Source organism: Durio zibethinus, chromosome 4 (genome assembly GCF_047325235.1).
Source record: "Durio zibethinus cultivar Kanyao isolate XHJ-2024 chromosome 4, ASM4732523v1, whole genome shotgun sequence".
NCBI lineage: Eukaryota > Viridiplantae > Streptophyta > Magnoliopsida > Malvales > Malvaceae > Durio > Durio zibethinus.
This window is the reverse complement of record NC_143165.1, coordinates 669,831-694,100: the sequence shown is the minus strand read 5'-3', so window position 1 is coordinate 694,100 and position 24,270 is coordinate 669,831. Positions and strand designations below refer to the sequence as shown.

Here is a 24,270-nt window from a genome sequence, read left to right as displayed (position 1 = left end):
TAAATTTACAACAAGAAACGCATGTCCACTCAATCCAACGAAAGGAAGAAATAAACGCATGGACGAGTTTTGTTTCCCTTTCGTTTCTCATCTTTTTTTTTTTGTTTTTTGGTGAGACAAACACATTTTCGCTAAAGTCTAATTGAATAGAGACAAGGCCTTATTCATTTCGCCTAACGTTTTATTGTTTCAAGGGGTTAATAACAGTGACATGCACTAAAGAGATCACTGTCACCTTTTACATATATGAATTATAATTAATGATATAATATTGAATTTTTAATTTTAATGATCAAAATTTAAAGTTAAAATTTTGACAACTGCAAATAAAAAAAATTACAGCTAAACCCAAATTATTATCTATTTAGTATTTACTCTAATTAAGTTTAAAAATTCACCCCTCACCTCTTTATTGAACAGGTTTTTTTCTTCTTTTCTTTTTTTATTTTCCATTGACTTCATAGGTTGGAAAAATGCAAAAGAGTGGAAGCCTCCAAGGCAAAGCTCTCTATAAATATAGGAATTTATGTACATCTTATATCACCACTACCCAGCTCAGAACTTGAAGCCTAGCTAGCTATACTTATCGGTTTTTTTTTTTTTTTTTTTTTGATATTTTCTTGCAAAATTGTTGTCCATGGCTTCCAAATATTCCTTTCCTTTTAGCAAGTTCAAATTCTTCTCAGGTTTGTTTTTTATTCTTATCAATGTGGCATCTGCCCAATTGTCCTCTAACTTTTATGCAACAACATGCCCTAAAGCACTTGCCACCATTAAATCAGAAGTGAAGTCTGCTGTATCGAAGGAGGCTCGCATGGGGGCTTCCTTGCTCCGTCTTCATTTCCACGATTGCTTTGTCAATGCAAGTCTTCTTTTGTTTCATCTTTTCCAGCTTAATTAATGCTACAAATTACTTAATTTTTCCATGAAACATTAATTCTTGCTTGGCCTTGCATGCATGATATCAATTTGCATGCCTATAATGCATATCTTCTTTAACTTTCCCTTCTCATTTGCCTATTTTGATTTGCTTTGAATATTCTTCATTAACTTTCCCTTATCATTTGCCTATTTTGATTTGCTTTGAATATTCTTCATTAACTTTCCCTTACCTTTATCTATTTTTTTCCTTTAAAAGTTAGGAAGCTGTCACTTGCATACAAAGATTTACTGTAAATAATTTTAATTCAAAAGAATACAAAACGTTTTAACATAAATAAAGGGAAGGGGTAGGGGGATGGAACTGTCCTAACCTACATCTAACTCTGTATTTTAACATACTATATAAGCTGATCTAAATAATTTGGTATTACTAATATTTATCAATAACCTGTAAATATAGCTTGACGAAAATGGATTGACTTTGGATAAAACAAAAACATGTCCTGGATTCAATTATTAATTAAATTCCAACAGTACCATTTTATTTGGGGTTTGCAAATGATTAACAAACACTTCTTTGTAGTTGTGTTTTAGTATTAACCATTTTATTTGTTTGGCGCTAGGAAATGTAACCTTATGATCATGCATGAGATTCGTATTGTCTCATGTAATTTACAAGTTTAGATCATTTAGAGTAATTACAAGTTTGTTTATATATTATGAATCAGGGATGTGATGCATCCATACTGTTGGATGATACAGCAAATATAAAGGGAGAAAAAAAGGCTGGTCCAAACAAACATTCAGTGAGAGGATATAAAGTAATTGATAACGTCAAGTCTCGATTGGAGAGATTGTGCCCTGGTGTTGTTTCTTGTGCTGATATTGTCGCAGTTGCTGCTCGTGACTCCGTTGTTGCCGTAAGTGAAAAGATCCTGATTTTAAATTTTAATCATGATTTGTACCATATTTTAAAGTTCAGATATTATATTAAACATTATATTACAGTTCAGATATCATCTTTAACATATGTATCACACTGTCAATACTCATCATGACTTAGACTTTCTTTCAGCTTGGAGGACCTAGTTGGACAGTTCTGTTGGGTAGAAGAGATTCAACCACTGCAAGCTTCAAGGCTGCTAATTCCAACCTTCCCTCTCCATTTTTGAACCTTAGTGGCCTCATCAAAGCCTTCTCAAAAAAAGGTTTCACTGCTAAAGAAATGGTAGCCCTCTCAGGTATATATATGTTGAGCTGTTTACAACTTCTTTACTATTAACCATCAAAATCGATTAACAATCTTACCAAAATCATGTTAACATCAAGGAAATGATGTTATTTTGTTGATTAATTCTTTAGGATCTCACACCATCGGGAAAGCTAGGTGCGTAAGCTTCCGCCCAAGAATCTACAGTGAGAAAACGATTGACTCCTCCTTTGCAACCTCGCTAAAAACAAAGTGTCCACGCAGAGGAGGAGTCAACAACCTTTCTCCTCTGGACACAAGAAGTCCAACATTATTCGACAATGCATATTTCAAGAATTTGAAGAGCCACAAAGGATTATTACACTCCGACCAACAGCTCTTCAGTGGGGGTTCGACGGACTCTCAAGTTAATGCTTACAGCTCCAACTTGGGATATTTTAGGACAGATTTTGCCAAAGCAATGGTAAAGATGGGAAACCTTAGCCCACCCACGGGAAAACGAGGCCAAATCAGGAAGAATTGTAGGAAAGTCAATTGAGTTGTCCATCTTTTAGTGTTGATATTTCCCATTTTTCAGTTTTCAAATGGAATAGATGTTGGAATAAATGAAAAATTGAATGTTGTTCATGTAATTTAAGGTTTTTTTTGGCCAATTGTAATGAAAATCAATGTTCGTTTCAACTTGCACTTGCTGCAATTGAATAAATTTGTTTAGTTTAGCAAGCTAATGTAATTATGCTGAATTTTGCCAATATCATGGAGCAAACTGACAGGTTCGGTGAAATCATTTTAATTTGCAGGCTCCTTTCATTTCTTCAAATTGGTTATTAATGGTAAAAACTAAAAAAATTAAACAGTGATAGGCAATTCACCCAACAAAACAATGAGATTAAAAGAAACCCATAGCACTAGAATAATTAGGTCCAAATCAGACAAACCCCATCTTTCACAAATTGTCTCCAATAATTATTTCATCATTAAGTAAGAGTTCAGTGACCAAATGGGTTGAACCGAGTACCCGAGAAAGGCCCAATAATTAATTATATTAGGAATGATGATAAAACTTCCTTCTTATTGTAGAGTTGGAGCACACCCATGGATGTTAATTTTTTTTTATTATTATTTTTATTTAGATAAAAAAGGTCGTAATTTGATGACAGAAGGAATGATAATACGTGCTGAGGTTTAAATTCTAAACATGTTAGATATTATTTTTTAAAGGTAATTATATTAAATCTTGAAATTTTATAAATGTTAAGTTAATGTTATAATTTATATGTCTCAAATTTGAATATTATTTTTCGAAATTCTTAATCTACTCTTAAATCCTCTCGTTCTATTACATAGTTGACTAAAAAAAATATTATACGCTTAAATTCTCTTAAATTTGTATTTTCTAAGTGTCAATTTTAATGATATGTTAACTAATCCAAAAGTCGGTTGGCTCTCAAATTTGAATATTAAAAAAGAGAAAAAGATGAGATTTAGGAAATGAGAGATTATTATATATTGGTTAGTCCAAAATTTTTTAAGTTAGGGACGTTTATGTCCATATAAATTAAAAAAAGGGTAATTAAATTAATGTTTGACATATCCATATATCGATTTAATTAGCCATCGGCTATATGAATGTGGTTAAGCTATGTATGAGTAATATTTGGAACTCAAATTGATTATTTCCGAAACAGTTTTCGTCAAATTGCTGAATCATCTACTTGGTCCTCCTTTAGGGAGAGAAACAAAAAATGCAGTCTTTTTGGCTAAGATTAACAAATGAAGCTATTAATTCAGGCTCTGTTTCAGCATGTTTTATTAGACCTTGAAGCTAGCCATGAGAGGTTTATTCAGCTGTACATCCTAGTTGATGCCTCAACGAGAAATCTTCCTGTAATCAGTCGTTGTTTACACTGTTGGTAAGTTCAGCTTTTCATCATAATTTTAGCAGCCTCATGTACAGGTGTGAAGGTTCCTCGTTTGCTTGCCTGAGTGACCAAAGCGCATTGGGCTAGTAAACAAAAGATCCTATGACATAGTCCAAATAATGTGCAAAGTCCAAAACTAACAAATCCATGCGGTCCAAAATACTTCCTCTCTAGCTATAAATATCGACACCCACCACCCCAAGAGTCACAACAGAAACCTCAAATACAGAAATTCAGCAAATTTATAAAGCCTATAGCCATTTACTCCTCATATGCAATTTGAATTCTGTGAGAGGATTTGAAGTGGAAGACCGAATTAAAGCTGATGTGGACAGAGTTTGAGGACGTCCTGTGGTCTCTTGTGCAGATATATTGGCTGTTGCGCTAAAGTTCAACTCATTTTCATTGGCAAAATTTATCAGTTGAATTAATAAGAAACATTTCTTGTCCAAGATTATATCATGGTTGCAGCTAGAAGGCCCGACGTGGAAGGTTCGATTGGGTTGCAGAGATTCCACCACAGCTAGCAGGACCCTAGCAGACAGTGTACTTCCGTCTGCATCATCCATGGACCTCCCTTCATTAATCAACAACTTTAAGAATCAGGGCCTAAACCGAAGAGACCTTGTAGCTCTGTCTGGCGGCCACACCATCGGGTTGTCACAATGTGCTATCTTTAGGAACAGAATTTACAATGCAACCAATATTGACCCTACCTTGGCAAAATAGCGTAGAGCAACTTGCCCTCGATCTTGTCGGAGGCAACTCTAACCTTGCAGCTTTTGACACATCACCTGCACACTTTGACACTGCATACTTTCAAATTTTGGTGAAGAAAAGGGGTCTGTGCACGTCAGATCAAGCACTTTTCAATGGTGGCTCACCTGATAAACTTGTAAAGACTTACAGCTTGAATTCTGAAGCTTTCTGGGATGATTTTGCCAAAGTCGGTGATTAAGATGGGAAACATCAAGCCCTTGACTGGGAAGAAAGGACAAATTCGTGTCAATTGCTGGAAGGTGAATTGATGAAGCTGCCGTGCTTTGCTACTTTCCAACTCCAATTCGTCATAAAATTTTTTTTCTATATTAATAATTGGTAATCTTTTGCATTTGTTGTTGAATAAGAGGTCTTCTATACAAAACTTATATAAAGTTATTTAGATGAAATTTATGAATTTAAAAAAAATAATTTAATAAAATTTTTAATAAAAAATCCAAACTATAGATTGATAAAGTTTAATATGAAAATCAATAATATGTAAAAAAAATATTAAAAATATTATTTATAATTCAAATTTAATTGATACTTATATAACGATAAAAATTTTATTAATAATATTATTAAAAATATCTATTTAATAAATATATCAAAATTTAATAAAAAAATTTTAAAATTTGAATACTTAATTTATGTTATTAGATTTTTTTAATTTATCAGATTTGATTTTTTATTTTTATTTTTATTTATTTATTTTTAATAAAAAATTTTGCAAACTTTATCTATAAAACTTTACGTAAATCTTTCCCTTTAACTCTTATCTTATATGGACCTTAATTTGTTTGAATATTCATTGTATTTATTTCATAATTGTTCATTTCAAGTGTTTTAGATAGTGTCTCCTCAAATAATGTCACATTCATCAATATTTAGGTAAGTTGAAGCTAGGCGGTTTAATAATAAAATAATAAATTTTGGTAATAAATGTTAAGCACGATATAGTTTTTTGTGTATATATATAGGACAATTTTTTTTATTCAATAAGAAAATGATTAAAATAAGATTTTTACTTAAATTTCCTAATATTCTCATCTTACAACCATCACATGAAACTAGCATTTCTTATAACAAGCATTTCTAATATAAATATATATATTAATAACAAAATTTTATCAATACTAAGTAGATGGTAAAAGTTTTATCATAATCTTAAATAAAAACACTAATTGAAATACAATATTAAAACTTGTTCAAAGTATAAATTAAAAAAATATTAAAATATATAAGAAGAGATCAACTTATACTAATATAAAATATTTTATTTTTGCACTTTTTTAATAATTGATTTCAAAAAATTTAAAAGATAAAAGAGTTAAGTAAAAAAATAATTTAAAATAATTTAAAAATATTTTAACTAGTAATGGATCGGATTATATGAAATTAATGAGTAAGCCAATTAGGATCAAGTCTTACGCAAAATTTTGAAAATGTAAATCAAACATGATTCCATGCAGTTGAGTTTATGAACACCTTTAATTCTAATGATATAAGCCAATGATTTAATTACTCCCCTCCACAAATTTTGTTCATTTTCTTTTTAATGTCTCAAAATTATGTCATTTTTAACATTTAATTAATATTCTTATTCAATTTTTATTTTAAAATTATTTTTTATGATTTTTTTTTCTTTTATTTTATGTCTCAATAAGTCTCAAAAATCTTGAGTGACCCATACATTAAAGCCATTTGGCTTAAAGAGGTTAAGGTATAGTTTTCAGGACAAAATTTACATGAAGATGTTAAAGAGAAGTTTGTGAAGTCTCTTTTTAAAAATGATTTAATAAAAACTTTAATTAAGAATTTAAATCGATAGATTGATGGAATTTAATATGAAAATCAATAATATGTAAAAAAAATTAAAAAAATTATTTATAAGTTAAATTTGATTGATACATATTTAATGATAAAAATTTTGTCAATATTTTTTTATTAAAAATGTCATCTAAAAATATATATCAAAATTTATTAAAATTTTTTCAAAATTTACACACTTGATATATTTAATGAAACCTTTTAATTTATAGATTTTGATTTTTGATATTATATTTTATTTATTAGGGAACTTCACAAACTTTATATAAAGAACTTCATCTAAGACTTTCTAGTTTTCAAGTTTTTTTTTACGGTCTTCCACTTTCTCGCTCTTTACATTAATTTCCTTTATTACATGTATGCCTTTATCATATCTATATGTTATAAGGTCATCACAGAATGAGAGATACTCTTATGGTGGGGAAGTTCTTGAGAAATTAAGTTCTCTCCTCAATGGCAACACAAAACTAATCAGATGGTGAGTAATATAATTATTCTAAGTTTCCTTGATGCTGCTTGAACTGCAGAGAAAAAGGTATTTCAACAGTTAGCATCTGTATTTTGCATTTTAAGTCATCGGAATATGCATGCAAAATTGCAGGTTGGAATGTTTTGCTTCTCTGGCTTAACTCCTGATTAGGTCGATTGGTTTTATTCATTCTTGAAGGTTAAGACTTGTTCCTCTTATGTGTATATCTGTAGGTAGATATGGTACTATTGCAATGAGATAATTTCCAAACTTCGTCATATGGGAACATTGCAGCATGGCCGGAGTGACCACAAAGAATGAAGGTTAATATTGACAGCTACTTACATTCCCTTGGTACTAATTCCCTTACATTAAACAATCTTCACAGAGGTTAGGGGAATCAATTTGGCCCATAAATATGTATTTTGTTTATATCAATATAGGCTGTAGCATATGTTGCAGATAATTGAAACTTTATTGTAGACATATATGCATCTTCTCTTCTTTTGACTGTGAATAAATTGTGGGAAACAAATTTGTTGGCTCCTGGTCCTGGACTTCTGTTGGCTTAAATATGAAATTCTGATATAAGACTACATGCATTGTTCTGCTGTAAGCACTTACTTAAGATTATTGTGTGAAAATTAGAATACCATACATTAATTGAAGAGATTAGACATAAATGTTTGGATAGTCATCATGAATTCATAGAAGGAAAACAATTTTTGAAGTAACTAAGGTCTTCCACTTCGCTCTTCTCTCTTGTTAGTGATTTCTAAAATGGGTAATTTTCATATATAAAAAGTGAAGAGTGAACTTTAACCTTTTTAATTAAATAATCTCGTAAGTCTTCTCATCAACGATTTACCGGACCAAAGACTTATACAATTATCATGTCACACTTAATAAGATGTATAAAGCCTATAGTTAGATGATTATATTAAATTATTTGAGCTTTCGTACTTGTCTTGTATTAAAATTAAATTTATCAATTAATTTTATTAAATTAAAATCATTAATTAATAATAACTTACTTACGAAAAATTCTAATAATTGTCTCTCCTTTCTGTTAAGAGGTAAATAGGGTCGGAACTTTGATTGCTTACAATCCATGGAAGATCCCATCTTTAATTTGTTTTAAATTAATCTACTCCTGGAGTACGTATTTTTTCAGAAAATATTTAAGATGAGGGGAGGCTTCCCATGATCAAGGTAAATTGGAAGCGAGGTTTTACATTGAATAAACGGGTCCCCCACCAATGAAGTTCATTGGCAGACTCGAACCCAAATCTTCATCAACTCCAGTATGCTGTAGCATGTGTTAGAAAGTTTTATTACATCTTATTCTTTTATAAGAGGAGGAGATACCATTTCTCAGAACTCCTGAAGGAAATACAATAAGGTACTCCTACAATGTATGCATTGCTAATATTGATAAAGCCTCTGGTAATAATACACCAAGGATTAACCAAGGTAGTAATTAAATCCAGCCGCACATTTCTTCACCTTTAGCAGCCTTGAATCTATGAAAATTCCATTTATGTTGATAATATTGGCTGCAGCATTATCTTCTTCTTTAGATGGGTAGCATGTTGAGCTTAATTGGAAAAGGGACATGCTTTATCATTGAATCCATAGCCAGTACCAAATGGGTTCCAGGGATATCCGCAGGGCAAGCAGTTTTTCTGTATAAAATATCCCATACAGAAAAATGGCTCAGCCTCACGTGTATGGATACGCTGTGGACAACCCAGGTCACCACCTGCAAAACTGCCGACAACTTATAGCTGTAAAGAAGAAGTGTTTGATGTTTTAATTATTTACTCTTTTACCTTTTAATGAAAGCTGACGAATGACAGATATTTTCGTACATTTTTCATTGTTTTTCTGTTCTTTACCGCCGACAACTTATAGCGTAAAGATCAAGTGTTTGGTTGTTTTAGTTATCTACTCTTTTACCAAAGGTAAAGAACGAGAGATCTTTTCGTACATTTTTCATTGTTTTTCTCTTCTTTATTTAATTTGATAGCCTTTCTTTTTAATACAGTCTCAAAAAAGAAGCCTCTACTTTATCTACAATGATTGTCAATTTTGTATAAAAAAAAATTGGTCAATGTAATGGATCAATTAACTTTTCTTTTTCTAACTTTAATTTGGCGTAGTATTTTTTTTATTATGGTTAGGATATTTCGAAGCATTGCTTGACTCTAATCTCCCTTTTAGATTATTTCAAAATTACATTTTTTTTTTCATATCGATTTAGTATCTTAATAATTTTATTTTCAAAGTATTTTCTACGACAACCGAATCGTGGTGGATAAAGAAAAAGACATTTCTTTTTATCAATTAAATTAGCCGTTATTTGTTGCTTTACATTATTCTTTTACAAGTCTAATCGGACTACTAATTGTTTTGCAATAGAAAGAGATGAGCTTTTGGTGTATAAACCATCATCATCCTTAATCAAAACATTCTTTATTTGCTTTAATTTCATCTATATTGGCTTTTTCCTTAGCTTGGCAGGTTATGGTTGTTTTTTAGTGGTCTTCCCAATTTACTTTGGATCTGATATTGTGTTAGACAACTGTAAAATGAAAGAATGGAAAGCACTGGATGGTGACAGATTATTTATATACATAAGAAATGAGCATGTATTGATGAGAAGGTTGAAGTAGGTGGAAAAATTTATGTACTTAAAGACTAACAAAAGCCAACATGAGGTTTCCTCTGACTTAAATGAGACAAGATTTGTAAGTCTAGTAGGAGAAAACAATGGTAAAAAAGACTAAAAAAAGCAGAACTGAGAACCCAAATTAAATATCAAGATAGGAACTTGTATCCATCTTTCCTCTATGTATTAACTAGTCACAAGGGGGGGGAGAGAGAGAGAGAGAGAGAGAGAGAGAGAGAGAGAGAGAGAGAGAGAGAGAGAGAGAGAGAGAGAGAGAGAGAGAGAGAGAGAGAGAGAGAGAGAGAGAGAGATCTGTTGGGCTAAAAACCTCCAATCCAATCACATCAGCGAAAGCAAAATCAAATAATAAATCAAACACATAAGAGACAATAATTTAAGGTGGTTCGGTCCAATTAATCTACATCCATGGATGAAAAATAAGATCCACTAGTTATAGAGAATTACAAACATACATCAAATCATCAACTTCACTCAACAATCAATACTCATAAGACACTCTCAATCTCTTCTAGTCCTATGAAGAATTCTCAACCCAAATAAACACAAACCCAAACAATACTTATAAGACACTCTCAATCTCCTCTAGTCTTATGAAGTATTCTCAACACAAACAAACATAAACTCAAACTCAAACTCTTGGGCACCTTTTCAATATAACCAAACACATACCCATATGCTCCCATACATCATACCTATGTGGATCCTCTCAGTCTCCTCTAGTCCACTTACAAATAAACATACACACCCATAAGACGTAGAGTCCCAATACTCTTATGGGGTGTCTATCCCACAAAATCTTACAACTCTCTTACATCTTTTTCTCATACTTAATCCTGTAGAGACTTCACTTATTTATAACCATACAAACTTACCCATTAAGAATCTCTTTTCTTTTAGAATTCTTCTCCTGTAAGTTAAACTTACCTATTAAGAATCTTTTTTCTTTCAAAATTCTTCTCTTGCAAGTCAAACTTACCTATTAAGAATCATCTTTCTCTTAGAATTCTTCTTTTGTAAGTCTTTTTATCCATAAGCAATATCTGACAAATCTTAAACAAATCTCTAATAAATCCCAAATAAATCTCTTATGGGATTTGAGTCATTATTCCTAACAATCTTCACCTTCACTCAAATTTCATCAATCATCTGTCTTTATGCTAATATGTTTGGTTCCACTTATAATAAAAATCTTACAATCATCTTCTCTTCTCTTGTGTCTTCACGCTTCATACAAATTAATCCTCAATATTTAAAACTTAAATCGAAACTCTTCTCTTGAATCGAGCTCTTCTAAACTTGCTTCTTCCCATGTTTCAATCATGCATTTCTCACATCTTAAACATTTAGCTCTTCCCATATCTCTAACTTTCAGCTTTTTCACGTCTCGAACCTTTGGCTCTTTTCACATCTTGAATTTTTAACTCTTCTCATGTTTCGAACCTTCAGTTATGATACCACTTATTGGGGAACACACAACTCTGATATTATTTATTGGGCTAAAAGCCTCCAATCCAATCACACCAACGAAAAAAAGATTAAATAATTAATCAAACACACAAGAGATAACAATTTAACGTGATTTGGTCCAACTAATTTACATCTACGGATGAAAAACAAGATTCGCCAGTTGTAGAGAATTACAAACATACATCAAATCATCAATCTCACTCAACAATCAATACTTATAAGACACTCTTAATCTTCTCTAGTCTTATGAAGTATTTTCAACCCAAACAAACACAAACTCAAACTTTTGTGTACCCTTTCAATATAACTAAATACATACCCATATGCTCTCATCCATCATACTTATGTAGATCATCTCAGTCTCTTCTAGTCCACTCATAAATAAACATATACACCCATAAGACGTAGAGCTCCAATACTCCTATAGGGTGTCTATCTCATAAAATCTTACAACTCTCTTACATCTTTTTTTTATACCTAATCCTGTAGAGACTTCACCTAGTTATAACCATACAAACTTGTCTATTAAGAATCCCTTTTTTCTTAGAATTTTTTTTCTGTAAGTCAAACTTACTTATTAAGAATCCCTTTTCTTTTAGAATTTTTTTTTTTGCAAGTTAAACTTACCTATTAAGAATCATCTTTCTCTTAGAATTCTTCTTTTACAAGTCTTTTTATCCACAAGCAATATCTGACAAATCTTAAACAAATCTCAAACAAATCTCTTATGAGATTTGAGTCATTATTTCCAACAATATGATACCAATTTGTTGGGATTTACTTTGAATATCATAATCTCACATCGAAAGTTAGTGAGTTTTGAATTTGTCCAGTATCCCACATCGAAAGTTTAATAAAAGTATAAGGGGTTTCACCATTATAAATAAGGTATTTTATTTTTTAGTTTGATAATCCTAGAGAGTTAGACACCAAGAAAATAGCTAAGTGAATAAGCTATTAAAGGGTGTAATTGGGTTTTGGGTTAAGTTTTGAGTAAAAAGTTTTAGAAGATTTGTCTCATTCTAAAAGTCTCAAAAGTCTCATAGTTCTAAAGATTTATTTGTTAGTGGATTGGGTTTGGAGTAGACCATTTTGAATTGGACCAAGCTAAATATATTTGTGTTCTTATTTTTGATTTGAGCTTGCTATTTTAAGTGTGGGTTCTGCGTATAGGTGTTATTTTTTCCAACAAGTGGTATCAGAACGAGGTTCGAGGTTTAAGGTTCGTGAATCTAAGAGATCGTGAAATAGTGTTTGAAGATATCTGAAGAAGGTATGTCTGGTATGTCTATGCCTAAGTTTGAGATTTTGTTATTTGATGAAAAGAGTAATTTTATGTTATGGTAAAATACGATTCAAGATCTGTTAGCACAACAAGGGTTGAATCAGACATTAGAGAGTAGTAAGCCTGAAGAAATGTCTGATGCTAATTGGAATAAGATTCAGAAGAAGGCTGTTAGTACTATTAGATTAACGTTAGCTCAAGAAGTAAAATACAAGGTATTGACTGAGAGTACTCTGAAAAGTTTATGGGATAAAGCTTGAGGTATTTATGCTCCAAAGTCATTAACTAATAGATCATGTTTGAAGATGAATCTGTATTCTTTGAAGATGAAAGAAGGTATGAGTCTTCATAATCACTTGAATGAGTTTAATAGATTAGTTTCTCAATTGCTAGCGATTTCTATTGATGAGTTAAAAGATGAAAAGAAGGCTTAATTTTGCTGTCATCTTTGTCCAAGTCTTATAGATATTTAGTTCAGACTGTATTGGTGGGTAGGTCTACTTTGAAGTTGGATGATGTGACTGTCCTGTTGCGTGAGAATGAAAAGTTTATGGGAGTTCAAAACTCATCACTTAGGGGAAGTACACTAGCTGTAGAGGGTTTTGATCGAGGAGGACTCAAAAGAAAATTGATAAATCAAAAGAGAGATCCAAGTCAAGAGACAAAGATTACAGTGATATAGAATGTTATTATTATGGTAAGAAATGACATATCCAAGTACGCTACAGGAAGCTGAGAACGTATATGACTGCTTTTAAAAGGGCGAATGATGAAAAAAAATTAGATGAAGAAAAGAGTGATACTGCTGTTGTCGTGTCTGATGATGATGATGTTGTTTTGACAACTTGTGTTGATGAAACTCAGACTTTGAAAAGTGATAAAGGTTGAATTTTAGATTTAGCTGCTACAGTTCATGTTTGCAATCATAAGAGTTGCTTTGTGGAGTTGGATGAGAATGAAAAGTATGAGGATATTATGGTTGCTAACAAAGAAAAGGTGCAGATTCAAGGAATTGAGAGTGTTTGCCTTAGATCTTATAATGGTGTTATTAGGACACTTCATCATGTAAGGTATGTACCAAGTTGTCACTACAATTTGATTGTTTTGGGTGAGTTAGCTTCTCGGAGGTACACATATTATGGTAATAATGATTGGTTGAAAGTGTACAAGAATGGTAGTGTGATTCTACAAGGGAATAGGGTCAAAAATCACTTGTACATGCTTGATGAAAGCTCAATTGCTGGGATCCCTATGATGAAAGAAAAGAAGAAAGGTAAACGTGTTAGCTTTGCAAATACTATTGAAGTGTTTAGAGATTCAAGTTAAGGGATGATTTGTTGGGATTTGCCTTGAATTTCATAATCCCACATCGAAAGTTAGTGAGTTTTGAATTTGTCCAGTATCATACATCGGGAGTTTAGTAAAAGTATAAGGGGTTTCACCCTTATAAATAAGGTATTTTATTTTTTAGTTTAGTAATCCTAGAGAGTTAGACACCAAGAAAATAGCTAAGTGAGTAAGCTATTAAATGGTGTAATTGGATTTTGGGTTAAGTTTTGAGTAAGGAGTTTTAGGAGACTTTTCTCATTCTAAAAGTCTCAAAAGTCTCATAGTTGTAAAGATTTATTTGTTAGTGAATTGAATTTGGAGTAGGCTATTTTAAGTTGGGCCGAACCAAATATATTTATGTTTTTATTCTTGATTTGAACTTACTATTTTGTGTGTGGGTTCTGCTTGTGGGTGTTGTTTTTCCCAACAAGATCTGCACCAATTAATCAACACCCACGTTGCACCACAAGATTATGTTATTTATATCAAACAAGTAAATTATTGAACAAAATTATTAGTGTCCTTTCAAAAAATATTCCCGTTGATAAAGCATTGAGATCAGGGAAGATCAATGTAGGGTACTAAATTACGATGATATACATTTGTAAAGAAAATATCAGCTGCTGTAAAACTAGTAGTACTAATACACAGAGGCGTAAGTAGGAAATTGATAAAAGAGATACCAAACAATAATTTCAAAGAAAAAAGAGATCAAAGTAATAATTAAATGAAACTGATGATCATTGTATAAAAAAAAAAAAGTAAAAAATTTTTGGTGGCGCCGTAGTGGCCCTTGCCTGCCCCCTCTAGCTCTATCCTTGTTAGTCCAGTGAAGATCAGCAAGGGTAACTGAACAAGTGCATATGCAAATTCCTAGCCACTTTTTTTTTCCTTTTTTGAATGAAAAATACGTCCCGACATTTGATTCAGAGACACACAAATTTTCCTATTCAAAAACTGAATTTGAATCTTCTATGCTAGAAAGAAAAAAACTTGAATAAGAAAAAAATCTTGAAAATAGTCTCATCCCATTGTTGGATAGAAATTAGTAAGAGTGAAGCCTCCAATATTATTCCATTTTGGATTAATATAGTCTGTTTCTCTTTATATTTGCCAATAATTCTTTGGGTTAAAACTAAAAACAGGTCAGCCAATCAAGATTTACTCCTACAAGTAAAAATTATCTCCATCACAGTAAATAAAATCCAAACTTGGACATTATTCTGGCTGATTAGGGTAGAAAGCCACAATAAGCCTAGAAGTTGTGTTGACCAACATAATGATGGTAATTATGATAATTTTAATGATTATCGAAGAGGGCAACAGGAATGATATGGTGATGATGATGATGATGATGTTGATGATGATGATGATGTTGATGATGTTCATGACGGTAAATGATCTCTCCCTCCTTGATAAACAGAATCAATGAGTATTGTACTCATGATTAGGAGAATTGAGAGTGTTTTCCTTAAAAAGGGAACTTACTAAATTAAGGTTCATAGGTTTTTACTTTTGCCAAATTTAGCCACAAGTTCTTTGGAGTGATTACAAAATTGACACATAGGAGAAAAATACAACAGTTCTTCCTGCAAAACTAAATGATTTACCATAGCATTCAACAGTTTTGGGATATTTCCCATAGAAGAACTAAGATACCTAGATGATTACAGAGTAAATCAACACGAATATGAGAGAGATTATCATCCCGCAAATCTATATCTTGGCCAGATCCGTGGTCAATATAGCTGAAGATAAGGCTTTAACTTCACCAGCCGTAGCATCCACGGAGCTTACTGATACTTCCTCTACCTATGGCAAAGCACAGAGTTGATGTTGGTGATCCAATGGCTGCAGCTTCTTCATAATCTGCTCTGGAATCAAACGAAGAACGTGGGGTCGAAAATCGGCTCCTGCTATTATATTTCCCGGGACTCATTGCAAGAAATATTGGTGAAGAAGACCAATAGGACGATGATGAAGAAGAAGGTGATGAAGGTACAGCATTGGTTTTCTTCAAACTGATCATCTTTGGAAACAATGCGTGCAAAAGACCAGATCTTGAGTGCTTCTTGATGGGTTTTGAGTTGGACTTGGAGTAGTAAGAAGGAGGAGGAGTGAGAGGAGGAAGAGATGTATCAGAGAATGTGTGTTTGGGGGTACCAGGCTGAGACTCCCACATGAAAGGTACAGCACCGGAGACTCCACCATAGTAGACCCTGAAAGAAGGATTGGCCACAGAGTTTTCCTTGGATAAAAGCCTGGAAAAGAACTTGTCTTCCTGCATAATTTGGAGGGTCTTATTCTGGGGAAGATCAGGGCTTGCGCTAAACATCTTTGGATGAAATTTATGGTGTTTTTGGGTTTCAGTGATCAGTGAGTAACAAGATATAAAGGAGAGAATCCAAGAGCCAGAAGGGAAAGCTTTAGCCTTTATGCTTTAAGCTCTGTACACTTTTGAGGTTATAATATTATAGGAACAGCAGGACCAGCAGTCCTAAAGTCATATGTGTAGATTAAGAATATTACTGTTACATGCAATATTGTGAAATTGATTATTGACTTGTAGAATTGTGTCAAAATGGGTATCCCTTAAGCTTTAAAGACAAATATTTTCATCTAATTTCTATGCATGTAACCATTTTTTACCCGTTCACCTGTCGATTTAAGTGTACCTGGCCGGCCAGAATGTAGAGTAGAGGTAGCAATTAAACGAATTTTTTAAAGTTTGAGTCAGTTTTAATATATAGAACCATGTCACTCATCTCAAGTTTAATTTTAATCAATAATGACTAATTGATATTTAATAAGTTGCGTAAGCATGGTAAATTTCAAATATATAATCTAATTGTTCTAGAGCAAATGATTGGACTTTATAATAGTAATCGAGTTTAATTTAATTGATTCATATAATTATTTTTAAAAATATATTATTTCATAAATTTAAGATTTAAATATCGATACACCAATAATTATTTTTTTATTCCAAATTGCATTTAAAAAAAAAAGCAGTAAGTCATTAAGTAACAAATTGCATGTTTTAAACTATATTCTGAGATTCTCAAAATGAAATTATGAAGTATTTCTTCAAAATAGTTTATTTTTGTCAAAGTTCAACATAGATTTCATTTCAAGGTTTTTTTTTTTTTTTTTTTTTTTTTTTTTTTTGTAGTTTGTGTCGTTTAATGATATTATAGTTTGCTGAAAGTGGTGCTTCTCGTGCATCTTCACCTATAAATGACCAGAAATGGACTCGATATAGAGGATCCAGCGATGCTGATATGAAAAGCCAAGCATTGGTTTAGATGCAAAAATGACTGTGAGGTCATTGTCCCGTATCAATGGCTTCTGATCGATTACATTGGTAGGAAACTAGGAATAAGGAGAGCCATTTGGTCCAACGACTCAGTCGAGGTCGTTCTCGTCGTGGGAGCCTTTTCTAATCATGATGTCGGTTCAGTCAGGACCTCCACGTGAATCTCAATCACCACCCATTCACTGTCTCACTGAGCCAGCATTTACAAACATCCCAACGAAGTTGCAAATAGTATCACAATGGAAGCAAGACTATATTTTTTATACAAGCCAATTGATAAGGCAAAACCAACTTACTAAACGTCTTTCTGTAGATCATTTTCTTGAGAACTGTACGGAACGAATGCACTAAAGAACCACTACCTCTGTCCCTTCACTTCTGAACTTTGTTTCCATTTTAATATATATGTATTAGTAAACATAGTTGTGCTACAAAAAGATTTGCGTTGGTTTGAACTTCATTGTTTATCTTCAATCTTACCCTTGAGAAAACTACAAAATTAATGAGTTTTTGATTTTGAATATTATAATACTCAGTTTCAACCCAGTTTTCCAAGGTTCAATTCTATTTTGGGGGCTTTTGTATGAAACAATGGCATTATTTCTTAGAAATGCTACAAGCTTTGTGCAGCAAAAGCTTGATTTACCACCAAGATGACAGTTCTCGCAGCATTCTCTTAGTAGCAGAGGCACATCTGGGTGCAGCCTTAATGTTAATTTCTTTGATAACTGCTTTTACGAACTTCAGTTCATGAATGCCTGCATCATCCACCTTTCCTTTGCCATCAAAAGGGGTTCTTCAACAGTTCTGCCACTGACCATTCAACAGTTATGCAAATAAGATAATATCAAATTAATTCTCGATGTTAAGCAATTATTTACTTTCATTAGTTGTATGCATTATGCAGCAAATGAAAAATTAGAAAACTGACAAGATGATTGCTTTAATATTGTCAACAAATAGAGGAAAGTCCAGTTTGCCATTGTCTTGGAGATCTAAAAGAATATCAACCAGATCTTGTGGTCGGCAATGAAGCCCTCAAGGTTCACGTTTCCTATCAGCTTCTTCATGTAGCTTCTCAAATTTGGGCCTTCCACTAATCAATTCAAGCACTTTAACACAAGGGTACCTATCAGCAATGGTGAAGCTTCCTGACAAGTGACAACTTACTAACCTAAGTGATATTGGATATGAATGATTCTTGCTCTTTGCATTTTTCATTGAAGGCTGCTCTTGATGTTATGCCATATGTCAATGACAAAATTGTTTTTGCTAAAATGGATTGGCAAACTTTCAGATAAAGAAATAGTCTCGATGAGATTTGACACCTCCAATTCTCTAACTTTTCTGAGTGATTCGACAGGCTTTTCATACACAAATTTAGCGTAGATGTCTCCAGTAACTACCATAAGGGGAGAAAACAATATTTGTAGAATCACAAGACAAGATCTTGGAATCAAGTATACAGGCTCTAGAAGCGAAACTGTTTTCGTTGGTTTTCAAAGCTTCTTTGGCCTATTCTTGTGAAGACATTACAATATTGGAAACTGCTCCAGTCATCAGATGGATCAGAGAACCAAGTTTGTCAACGTTTGATGATGTAGCGAACCGACAATTGGCAGTCTTGTCAATATAAAAATATAATTTTTAATACTTTTTAAAAATATTTTTAATATAATTAGACTTAAATGTGCGTAGACTGCTACATGGATGAGTTTAAAAATGGCAGAGCCAACGACAATCCCAAAACGACACTCGAAAGGGAAGAAAGTTTCCCTTCCATTCAATCTATCTGCATTGACTTTTCTATCCGAACGTAAAACTCTTCTCTTGCATTCAATTCTTTCATTGATCTTATCTGAACTCCAATTCATTAATCCTATTTTATTATGTTAATCTGGGTTTTACTATTAATTAGTTTCGATTGTTTAATTTTATGCAAAATCTTTGAAGGGTTTTCTTCCATTTCTTTATTAAATATTTTGGTTTTTCTTTCATCTGATATTAGTGTGAATATTGTGTCTTTTTTTCATCATTTTATGGTTTAATTTAATTATTGAAAGCCTCAAGAATATGAATTGTTATTAGTTTTAAGTATTGGTGTTGAAATAATCTGCTTTCGGATAGTTTCAGCTTTTTTTTTTTTTTCTTTTCTTTTGCCTGATCCTTTAAGTTAAGATTCATGGAGTCAATAGCATACTTAGCTTGTTCTAGAATTACCACCTGTCTCTTGCTAGTAAGATATACCTAGTAATTAAAGGTAATATTGGCTAATCGTCTAAATGGTTAACTGATATATGTGGAACACATTATGGACTCACCACTAGTTGAAAAAAGATGGGAAAAAGGAGATGTCGATTTGTATCTGGCACACTGCCAACATCTGCTTTAGGGTAAAAAGTTAATAGCATTGCATATCATTCATTGGTTTGTGTATTGGCATTCATATCTTGTCAACTATGGCCGCACCTCTTAAGTAATTTATGTGTTGTTTAAAATTCACTCGACATAGTTTGAATGTTTTGTCTATTGGTATTATAGAATCGTTACTTTATGGTTATGTTCATCTAAAAGACATTGAATGTTTCTTTTTAGTGTGCTTCATTTGCATTATGGGATTCTTATGTTATGTGGTGAATAACTCCAGGCATTATGGATGCGAGATTTGGGCTCTTGTTCCTCTTTGTATTGGGTGCTAGCTGGGTGTCACGGACCTAAGGGAGAGTCCTGAATCCCACATCGAACATAATAGGAAGGTCCCTGAGGTATAAAAGGGTTCACACCATCTCCGCCTTGTGAGGCGCCTTTTGTAGGACAAAACCGTGAGGCCGGGGGCCAGAGCGGACAATACCTCACAAGGGTGTGAATCGTGGCGGAAGGCTGATCTGGGACGCCGGAAAGGTGAATGCCCGGGTCCCGGAGCCGCACGGGTTCGGAGCTTGAGTCTTGACCCGTGACAAGTGGTATCAGAGCCAGCCCTAAACCGTTCGATCCACGCCGAGCGCCTCGAGGGAGGTAGGCAGGGTGGCCGGCCTCCGTGACGAGGGCGTCACGAGGTTGGGTGCGGGAGAATGTCACGGACCTAAGGGAGAGTTCTGAATCCCACATCGAACATAATAGGAAGGTCCCTGGGGTATAAAAGGGTTCACACCATCTCCGCCTTGTGAGGCGCCTTTTGTAGGACAAAACCGTGAGGCCGGGGGGCCAGAGCGGACAATACCTCACAAGGGTGTGAACCGTGGCGGAAGGCTGATCTGGGACGCCGGAAGGGTGAATGCCCGGGTCCCGGAGCCGCGTGGGTTCGGAGCTTGAGTCTCGACCCGTGACACTGGGCATGTGATGCTAGACAGCTAGAAGCCACTGAGGAGGTAATCTCTTAAGCATCAGGTAATTCTCTCTTGTTACTTTGTAACATAACAAGATCCACTGCATCAAAACAATGTATCCTCAAAGATGATCTGACTGTTCCCTCAAAATATATAGAGGATACTTAATCAACATGAATTATCTGGGCTGTTCGCTTCAACTGTTAATATACCTCTTGCATATTGCATTATGAATTAATATCCATATTTAGCAGATGTTTGAAACTTTGGCACATTTTGCCAATAGATGGTAGTGAGATCCCTAAATGATTGCTCATTGAAGATGTAAGATGCGCATGTACATTTTTTCTCAATTGAAAATTTAAATTGCAAATTGTTTAACTTTTTAAATTAAGATTGTTCAGTGAAAGTGCGAAATAATCAAGTGTAATTACATGGAATTCCTAGTTCAGCTGTGCAGATAAACCAGGGGCAAGATGCGAAAGTAGTAGATAAGGTTGCTCGGAATGACAATGTGTGCACCTTGTGTGAGGAATTTGCTACTGAATCAATTGATTTCCTTTTACAAAACCACACCCGGACTGAGATAGTTGATATGCTTCATGAGAGCTGCTCCAGTGTATCATCTTCCGAAAAGCAGGTAGTCATCCAGCTTAGTTGCATATATGTGTGTGTGTGTGTATATATATATATATATGTATGTATTTATGTACGTATATCTTTGCATCATGCATAGTAAGTGACCAGCAGGATAATTCCTGTATAGGTCACTTTTTCATCATTATATTTGATTCATTGACTATAAAAGAAGGATACTTAGTTTAAATGGCAAATCCACCTCCATCTATATCAATTAAAGCGCAATAGGTTATAACAATGATAAGCATTAAGTGTTATGCAACTACATCAAACATATTGTATAAAGGTATTGTTAAACTAAAGTTTATGGGGGAGAAGGGGATGGTTAAGTGCCAACTACTCACTGAACCCTAAAAGCCTAAAATATTGAATATTATTTTTCCACTTGATGTTCAGGGATATTTTTTAAAATTAGTGTCTTCCTTTTGTTCTCTTCCTAAGTCCAAAAATGCTAATTAACTATCTGATCTGTACTGCACAGTGCATTAGACTGGTGGACTACTATGTTCCTCTCTTCTCCACGGAAATCTCTTCAATACAGCCTGAAGTTTTCTGTCAAGAGGTCAACCTATGTCAAAAAGTTGCACTTATATCTTCACAAATCCGTGAAGAGAGCTGTGGCATGTGCCACCGTGCTGTTTCAGAAGTACTATTTAAGTTGAAAGATCCTGATACACAGGTTTGTGTTATTCCATCTTTTTGAAAACTACATGTTGATGATTGGTATAAGAATACCTGTATATAATTTCTGCTTTAGTTGAATCAGATATAATACTGCTAGCTTGGGATTAGTTCACACACATATAAAACCTTTTCCTTTCTTCTTTTGTTTGAGTGGATTGAGAGGGCACCAGAGTGGCATCATTGATGGTTCTTCTGCTTTCTGTTTTCTTTTATCACTTTCCTTTCAGTTGCTCCATATCAGTAAAATGTTCCTTGAATCTAGCTTCTATATTGGGTTATCATCAATGTACTTTTGAGTTACTTTGAAAATGTAGGCAATGTCTCTGACATATAATGTATATACGGACAACATGAGGTTTGGCAAATTGGTTTGTAAGTGGGTAGTGGAGATGTTGATGTATTGCTAGTATACTTTGGTATTTCGGTTATTTGATGCCTATTGCTAAAGTAAAGAAGGATCAAGTGGATGATTACAAGTATATACCTTGTGCAATATAACAGACAGCAATATTACTAATTTTGATACCCCATTTTTGCCTTGATGGCAGCTGGAGATAATTGAGCTCCTTTTGAAGGGATGTAATTCAGTGCAGAACTATGCCAACAAGGTGAGTTAAACTAACCTTAGGTTTTGTTATTCATCCATAAAAATCAGTTACTGTTGGTCTATTTACATTATATAAATCCCCAGTAGCATAACTGTCGGTTTTTGTACAAGTTGTTGTGTTTAAGGGTCAGAAATCTCCATGTTTAGAATTTGACTAATTGCTCTCCTGCTTGTTTATTGGTTTTCCTTTTTCCCCTTCCCATGGATGCTTTATAACTCTTATATAACATGGTGTGTTTTTCTTGTCAGTGTAAGAGGATAGTTTTCGAGTATGGGCCTCTGATTCTTGCAAATTTAGAGAAGTTTCTCGAAACAACTGATGTATGCTCCATACTCCATGCCTGTAATGGTGCTGAGTAAGCATCAGTGGCAGATTCATAACCGTTGCCTAAATTATTGATAACCACAAGGATATGTTCTGTAAAATAGTGTAAAAAGTTTTACTCCCTGGTGTGCGATTGTGCAATGTATAAGAAGAATAATAATGAAACGTTGTAAGATATGTATTACTCAAATTTGATTGCTTGTTAAAGTTGTCCGGATCAGAAATGTCGAACACAATTCCATGATTTACTGATGCACTTAATTAAAAGTCATTACTGGGCTGGGATTTTGGATGTCTTGCTCAAGTGAAAAATCAACCACCAGGATGACAAACAACACGTTGGGGACGATTGGTGCCTTGGGAAAATTTCATGGACTACAATTATTTATTTTATCCAGTCATAGACAATTATTATTTTATATAACGACAATAAAATTACTAAAATTCCCAAAAACATGCTAGAAAAAAAATTGATATATGCCGATACATATGATTGAAAAATGAAAAGTAATATCATTATTGTTATGCTTATTAGCATGTATGAGAATGATAAGGTTAACAATAACATCGACACTGAAGATTAATTCAAGGGCCCTGAATCAAACCCAGTCTGCCACATGTGCCAAAGCCTGCAAGTGAATGCATGCCATGTTTATTCCCTATCCAAGCTAATGTTAAGTAAAGGTTAGTCTCCCTCATAAAGAAGAGAAGGAAGATACAATGCGTCGTCAAGTATTCTAAACTCTCGCCATCAAAACAGGATATTTCCCTATTGAGAAGTGAGAGGAGATAGAATTAAAAGTCCCTCCAATTGGCAATTTGTCACTTTTTTCCCTATTTCAATCAAATCACCAAAGTGACTGTACATCTGATGTGGGAAATAAACCCCCAACATGGGGCCTTGCAACCAAAGACTTTCCAACAGCTTCTCCTGAAGCTTGCACAGCCCATTCCTTCCTGCCAAACATATAACAGTGCCCCGACAAGCGTTAAACAAACATGGCTGTACAAACACAGCTGCCCATTTGTTCAGATGGATTATTCAATGAACAGACCTAATCACACTACAATTATCCCCTCAAAAGTTTGGCAATGATAAAGTCAAATCAATTACTTTATAACCAATTTGGCCTTTGGAACATCTCTAAAATGAAAATTGGTTATTCAATTTGATACGAAGTACTATTCACTGAAAACTATTTTTAAAATTATCATACTAAGGGCGAGTTTTTTCTCAAGATGATGTCCTTAGAAATCTTTATTCTTTAATCATAGTTATTTTAAACTTATTTCTCTAGATAAGATTGTTTAAGCCACATTATTTTCATGTTATTTTTTATTAAATAAAAAAATTTCCACGTCAATAAAAAAAATATGTCAAAAACAAACAAATTAAAACAAAACCTTAAACCCCAGCCACTCAATTCTTCGACCTTTCAAGGAGCTAATGCCAAGAATGAACCTTTTGTGTCTCCTTACTAGCCTTTTTTGTGGGGTTGAATCAGATGAAAACCCACTACAGCCT

General features: G+C 33.5%; 3 protein-coding genes and 1 pseudogene across 3 annotated transcripts; 3 read left to right on the top strand and 1 right to left on the bottom strand.

Annotated features, from left to right (window-relative positions):
* The first annotated feature begins 544 nt into the window (after positions 1–544).
* LOC111287613 (cationic peroxidase 1-like) lies at positions 545–2,815 on the top strand. Its single transcript, XM_022878266.2, has 4 exons — positions 545–862; positions 1,611–1,802; positions 1,958–2,123; positions 2,245–2,815. Exons 1-4 carry the CDS (start codon positions 638–640, stop codon positions 2,628–2,630), a joined length of 969 nt encoding a protein of 322 aa, XP_022734001.2. The 5' UTR covers positions 545–637; the 3' UTR covers positions 2,631–2,815.
* A 1,050-nt stretch (positions 2,816–3,865) lies between these two features.
* Positions 3,866–5,042, top strand: LOC111287676 (peroxidase RIP1-like; annotated as a pseudogene).
* Positions 5,043–15,313: 10,271 nt separating this feature from the next.
* On the bottom strand, positions 15,314–16,361 carry LOC111288583 (uncharacterized). Its single transcript, XM_022879525.2, has one exon. The coding sequence runs from the start codon at positions 16,181–16,183 to the stop codon at positions 15,617–15,619; it is 567 nt and encodes a 188-aa protein (XP_022735260.2). The 5' UTR covers positions 16,184–16,361; the 3' UTR covers positions 15,314–15,616.
* A 5,072-nt stretch (positions 16,362–21,433) lies between these two features.
* Positions 21,434–23,017, top strand: LOC111287672 (uncharacterized). Its single transcript, XM_022878346.2, has 3 exons — positions 21,434–21,808; positions 22,362–22,421; positions 22,670–23,017. The coding sequence occupies exons 1-3, from the start codon at positions 21,578–21,580 to the stop codon at positions 22,778–22,780; spliced, it is 402 nt and encodes a 133-aa protein (XP_022734081.2). The 5' UTR covers positions 21,434–21,577; the 3' UTR covers positions 22,781–23,017.
* Positions 23,018–24,270: the final 1,253 nt, after the last annotated feature.

Bases quoted from the DNA above. Each gene is read 5' to 3' on its own strand.
- LOC111287672 (XM_022878346.2), top strand. From the start codon at position 21,578: ATGCTAATTAACTATCTGATCTGTACTGCACAGTGCATTAGACTGGTG. The intron at 21,809-22,361 runs GTTTGTGTTATT...CCTTGATGGCAG, and splicing joins TGAAAGATCCTGATACACAG to CTGGAGATAATTGAGCTCCT. The intron at 22,422-22,669 runs GTGAGTTAAACT...TTTTCTTGTCAG, and splicing joins TGCAGAACTATGCCAACAAG to TGTAAGAGGATAGTTTTCGA.
- LOC111287613 (XM_022878266.2), top strand. From the start codon at position 638: ATGGCTTCCAAATATTCCTTTCCTTTTAGCAAGTTCAAATTCTTCTCA. The intron at 863-1,610 runs GCAAGTCTTCTT...ATTATGAATCAG, and splicing joins TCCACGATTGCTTTGTCAAT to GGATGTGATGCATCCATACT. The intron at 1,803-1,957 runs GTAAGTGAAAAG...ACTTTCTTTCAG, and splicing joins CTCGTGACTCCGTTGTTGCC to CTTGGAGGACCTAGTTGGAC.
- LOC111288583 (XM_022879525.2), bottom strand. From the start codon at position 16,183: ATGTTTAGCGCAAGCCCTGATCTTCCCCAGAATAAGACCCTCCAAATT.